Source organism: Akebia trifoliata, unplaced genomic scaffold (assembly GCF_017979445.1).
Source record: "Akebia trifoliata isolate Shusen 1 unplaced genomic scaffold, ASM1797944v1 Contig00756, whole genome shotgun sequence".
In the NCBI taxonomy this organism is placed as follows: Eukaryota; Viridiplantae; Streptophyta; class Magnoliopsida; order Ranunculales; family Lardizabalaceae; genus Akebia; species Akebia trifoliata.
In genome coordinates, this window is record NW_028237178.1 from 12,537 (window position 1) to 18,673 (window position 6,137).

A 6,137-nucleotide genomic window follows, 5' to 3' on the forward strand; every position below is an offset into this window, starting at 1 on the left:
GGTTTATCCTTTTGAATCTTGAGACTTTGACCTTGTAAGAATAGTGTGTGTTTAATAATAAGTGTGGTGTGTAAGTAGGAAGGCATTAGTGTCTTTTACATTCTTTTATGTTATAAATAGAATAGAGAATGTTAAACCCTATAGTCAGTTCGTCTCCTCCTTTCCTAGCTCTTTACTCTTCTTCATCTTTATTTTACATGGTATCAAAGCAGGTTTGAATCTGATCTATTTTTTTGCACTTTCCTTCATCAATCTTCCTTCTTTCTTCTCCATTTTTCATTATTTTTATTCTAGAGATTGATCTAGGGTTTTAGAGAACCCCTAAAAAGGGTTAAAAGGCTGCTTCAGCCCCTTTTGCTGTGTTCTTGGATAGCTTCTATCTTCTTTTTCTCTACAGGTTGTTTATTGAATGTAGAAGGTACAACAGGTTGTCTATGTACTGTTTTTATTTGATGAAGTGTTTTATTGGGCTCGATGAGTGAGATATTCAGATGTGATCTGAATCTACTGCTTGGTGTGAGTTTGGACGTGATTTGAATTCGTTTTTGGAAGTGTCTTCCTCTTACTTTTGTGGTCGATAGAGTTGTTGTTGCTGTTCATATAGTGTGAAAGGCCGAATTGTGTCATCATCTAAAAGACGAAGTTCAGTGGATAGGTTCCAATGGAAACTTAAAGTGAGTCAAAGATGTTTGTTCAAGTTTCTCGTGATAGTCTAGGCACAGAAGGTACATCTATTAAGTTAAATGGTCAGAATTATCTTCTTTGGGCTCAATCCTTTAGAGTTTTTGTTGGTGCTCAAGGAAAATTGCAATTTTTAACAGATGATGTCCCATAAAAATTAAAAAAAAAATTCAGCAGGGTATAAGGAGTGGTGGAAAGATAATTATTGTGTGATGTCATGGCTACTAAACAATATGGACCATCATATTAATGTTAATGTAATGTTCCAACAAACTGCAAAAGGTATTTGGCATGCAATTCATGAGATGCACTCTCATGAAAAGAATATCTCACATGTTTGTGAATTGTATGAGAAGATTTTCAGTTTTCAACAAGGTGATAAGAGTCTAAGTGAATACTATAGCACTCTTAAAGGTATGTGGGAAGAGTTAAATATGCATTAGCCCCTTACATCCGATTTAGAGGTCCAACAAAAGCAACGTGAAGAGTTCCAGTTTGCCAAGTTTCTATCCGGACTTCATTTAGACTATCAGTCTATTAGAGGGCAAATGTTGACTAGCAATGGTATCCCATCACTACATGATGTTTTCTCACATCTACAACGTGTTACTGTACCTTCTCAATCTGCCATCCATATGACCTTATCTACGGATGTGTCTGCTATGATTTCCTCCCAATCTAGCAATTACTCCAATAGAGGTCATGGTCGTGGTAGTTATTCTCGTGGACGTGGACGAGACTCAAGGGGAGCTCGTGGTCGAGGTTGCAATAACCGTTTATGCACAAATTGTGGTCGTTAGAACCACATGTCTGACAAATGTTGGGATAAGTTTGGAAAGCATGCATGGGCCAATTAGGCTTTCCATGGGCCTGATTCTTGTGATACTCAATAGAGTAGTATGACTAAACAAAATTCTAATGTTGTCTCTACAAATGGTGATACAATGGTCATCTCTTGTGAGGAGTACAACAAATTAATGAAACAAATGCAACAACTTTCTCTTCCCCAGACTTCAACCTCTTCTAATGTTGCTGCCACTTTGGCACACTCATCAGGTACCACTGCATTTAGTGCTTCCCAACCATCTTCATCTTGAGTAATAGATTTCGGTGCTTCTACTCACATGTTAGGTAACTCTTGAGGTTTTTTCATTTTTGCATAAACCTGTACATTACTCATCTGTTGTTCTTGCTGATGGTTCATCTTCAAGTGTTCTGGGAAAGGTGATGTGCATGCATCTTCTTCGATGTCTCTTTCATCCATGCTATATGTTCCTAAGTTTCCTGTGAGCCATCTATCTGTTAGTCAGTTGACTAAATCATTAAATTGCTCCATAACCTTTTATCCATCTTCATGTGTCTTTTAGGATCTCCAAACGAAGAGAACGATTGGTGGGGGGCTTGAATCGAATGGATTATATTATCTTAAAGAACACCCAATGATTACTGGTGCTATGCTTCATTCCAGTGTATCTCCACTTCAATGGCGTTTTCGACTTTGTCATCCTTCATCATAGAAGATCAGGCAAATGGTTCCTTCAATTAAGTCAGTGTCTTCCTGCGAATGTGAGGCATGTGAGTTCGGTAAACATCATAGGTCAATGTGTTAAATAAGTAATTAGGGTTATTTTAGTCTTTTCCCTTTTCTGTTTATCTTATGTAATTCTTATAGCCTATTAGGGCTAATTAATCAACAACTTAATATTCTCTCTGTTTTTGAACTTGGTATCAGAGCCTGCGACTGAATCGAACTCGAACTCCTTCTTCTTCCTCTACAAACACAATCGACTCATTCTTCCTTGAAAACAAAATCCTATATTGCCCCTACGGGGGTTATTTGTTGCTGAAAACCCCATGCGATAGGGATTCAACTAGATTCAAAGCCTGCGATCAGGCTATACTCACAGCAACGATGCTGTTTGAGTCGTTTGACACCTCTGATGGCTGTAGTGAAGTCGTGCGACGCCTCTAGTGGCTGTAGTGCAGTCGTGCGAAGCCGTTGGTGTCTGTAGTGAGTCGTGCGACGCTGTTGGCCGCTGTATTGAGGTCGTGCGACGCCTCTGGTGACGGTATTGAAGTCGTGTGATGCCTTTGGTGGCTGTGTTGAGGTCGTGCGACGCTTCTGGTGACGGTATTGAAGTCGTGTGATGCCTTTGGTGGCTGTGTTGAGGTCGTGGACACCTATCGTAGCAGCCTGGACTTTTGAAACACAGCAAGTTACTGTTCTGACCTGTACGACTCATCAGTTGGCTGTGTTTGTCATTGTTTGACTCACGTAGTGGTTATAAGAAGGTGCCGGCAGTGTTTCGAACACCTACGAAGTTTTTTCGATCACATTAGAGTGCTGTTTGAGGCTTCTCTCCCACTTATCTTGGTCATTGATTACCTATACTTACGAGTGCTGCGATCACCTATCCTAGGGAGTTGTGCTCTCATCTTCTTGAACTCTCTTCAAACCAAAGTATTTGGATTATTTGATGGCCTCTGAGTCATCCTCTTCCTCGATTATTGGTACTAGTAATGGGTCGAGTGGTTTTCCATCTCATTCAACCGACTTTCCTGGGATTCAAATCACTACCGTGAAATTAGATGGTCCGAACTATCTTCTGTGGGCACGATCGGTTGAAATGTTCATTGGTGGAAAAGGGAAGATCGGTTATCTCACAGGGGCGGACAAACAACCTACACAGACCGACAGTTCTTACTCCCAGTGGTTTGCTAATGATTCTATGGTCCGTTCTTGGCTGGTTTCATCATCGATGCAACCACACATTGCAGCCGGTTTTATGTTCACCTCGACAGCAAATCAGATATGGGATTCCGCAAAAAGTATTTACTCGCAACGTCAAAATAATGTTCGAATTTTTAACCTAGAGCGTGAGATTTCTCGACTCTCACAGGGTGACTCTTCTGTTACTACTTATATATCACAACTACGTGCTCGGTGGGAAGAGTTGACATTTTATTCTTCGTATTACTCCTGGAAGGACCCGCTTGATGAGACATTATATGCGTCAATTCTGGACAAGAATCGGGTTTTTCAATTTCTGGCTGGTCTCCGGGAGGAGTTTGAGTATGCGAGAGTACATTTATTGGGAATGGATCCTTTTCCTTCCCTACAGACTGCGTATTCCTATGTCTTGGCTGATGAGAGTCGTCGTACAGCTGTCATACCCCTTTCTTCGGGAGATCACTCCGCTATGCTTGCTCGTCTACCTTCTTCACAGTCCCCCAGTGGGTCTCTGCCTACTCGTCAGCGACATAAGTGTGATCATTGTGGAAAGTTGGGTCATGTGAAGGCTCGCTGTTATGCACTTCATGGTCGTCCTAACCAGCATCGTCAACAGTCTCAACGGTCTTCAGCTCATGTAGTTTCTCAGCAAACGAATGATTTAGCACCTCCTTCCGCTACTACCTCTTCGTCGGATTCGGTATCTCTGTCCCAAGCCGAGCTTGACAAGTTCAGAAAATTCTTCAATCAGATAGAAACCTCGTCTCAGCTAGTTTCTACCTTCGCTCACTCAGGTACCTTTGCATCTGCACACAGTGTTTCTACCACTTCCTCACCATGGATCATTGATTCTGGTGCCTCAGATAAATGACCGGTACGTCCTCCCTATTTAAAACCTATAGTGTTTGTTCTGGTCATCGCAAGGTCCGACTAGCTGATGGCTCTTTGTCTTCCATAGCTGGTCAAGGTCATTTACCCGTTACATCTTCTTTATCCTTAACTAACACACTTCATGTTCCTCAACTTACTACTAACCTTGTATCTGTTAGTAGTCTTACAAAAAATTTGAACTGCAGTGTAACATTTTATCCCTCTTATTGTGTCTTTCAGGATCTGGAGTCGAAGAGGACGATTGGCACTGGACATGAAGTAAATGGATTGTATCTCTTGGACGTTCCCGGTTCCCCTAGCACTCATTCTGCTTTTCAGCTTAGTAGTAGTAGTCCGTCTAATAAGGCTCTTGTAATGCGTTGGCATTTACGTTTAGGCCATATTTCTTTTGGTTATTTGAAACACATGTTCCCTACTTTATTTCATAATAACAATTTATTTGATTTGTCTTGTGAAACTTGTCAATTAGCTAAACATGTGCGTTCTTCTTATCCTATTAGTATGAATACTACTACACCTGCTATGTTTGACTTAATTCATTCTGATGTGTGGGGTCCTTCCCCTGTCACATCCACTCTTGGTTTTCGTTACTTTGTTTTGTTCATCGATGACCACAGTCGTACTACTTGGGTTTATCTTATGAAACACAAGAGTGAGGTTTATGAGATCTTCAAGCAATTTCTTGCTATGGTTCATACCCAATTTGGTTGTACCATTAAGACCTTTCGATCTGATCATGGTACTGAATACACCTATAGTGAGGTCTTGAAACTTTGTTTAGAGTCTGGCATTGAGCATCAAATGTCCAATGTTAAGACCCCTCAGTAGAATGGTCGTTCAGAACGCAAAAATCGCCATATTCTAGAGTTAGCTCGTGCTATTTCTATTGGCATGAATGTGCCTCAATCCTATTGGGCAGATGCAGTTCTTACTGCTGTTTACCTTATTAATCGAACCCCCTCTAGTGTTCTTCAGTTTGCCACACCCCTCTCTAAGCTGTCTCCCGATCGTCCTGTGTTTCCACTTCCTCCGCGCGTGTTTGGGTGTGTCTGTTTTGTTCAAATTCTTGCCCAAACTCGTACTAAACTTGACCCTAAGGCCGTAAAATGTATCTTTCTGGGTTATTCCTCTACCCAGAAAGGATACCGTTGTTACCATCCTCCTTCTCGACGGCGTTTCATTTCTCGAGATGTTTCTTTTTTTGAGCATACTCCTTACTATAGTGGGTCCGTTGGTATTCAATCTGAGTGGTTTCCTCTAGATTTACCTGATGATTCTTTTCCTTCTTTATTTCCCCTTCCCATGCCTGTTCCTCCCCTCCACCCCCCGTCCGTTCGTCTTCTCCTCCATTGCAGGTTTACTCTCGACGTCCCCGTGATACTACCATCACTTCTATGTCCGACCAGCTCGCCTCCTCGCCTCCAGCTCTGCCTCCGTCTGTTCCCTGTGATGATCGTCCTATTGCCACTCGTAAGGGTAAGCGCACTTGTACTTATCCTATTTCAAATTATATATCTGATTCTGCACTATCACCCTCCTATCGGAGTTTTCTTGCTTCTGTTCCACTGTTTCTCTTTCTACTACTGTTGCAGATGCTATTGCTCATCCTGAGTGGCGTGCAGCTATGATTGATGAGTTGACTGCTCTTGACAAGACTCATACTTGGGACATTGTTCCTCTTCCGCCTGGACGGAAAGCTGTGGGTTGTCGTTGGGTCTTCACTCTTAAGCATAATCCAGACGGTTCCATTGCTCGTTGTAAGGCCCGTCTAGTGGCCAAAGGTTATGCTCAGACTTATGGGATTGATTATCAAGAAACTTTTGCTCCGGTTGCC

At 41.9% G+C, this 6,137-nt stretch overlaps 1 protein-coding gene across 1 annotated transcript; it reads left to right on the top strand.

Annotated features, from left to right (window-relative positions):
* The first annotated feature begins 3,158 nt into the window (after nucleotides 1-3,158).
* LOC147381101 (uncharacterized) lies at nucleotides 3,159-4,072 on the top strand. The gene is made up of 2 exons (XM_086430847.1): nucleotides 3,159-3,933; nucleotides 4,017-4,072. The coding sequence occupies exons 1-2, from the start codon at nucleotides 3,159-3,161 to the stop codon at nucleotides 4,070-4,072; spliced, it is 831 nt and encodes a 276-aa protein (XP_086286973.1).
* The last annotated feature ends 2,065 nt before the right edge of the window (nucleotides 4,073-6,137 follow it).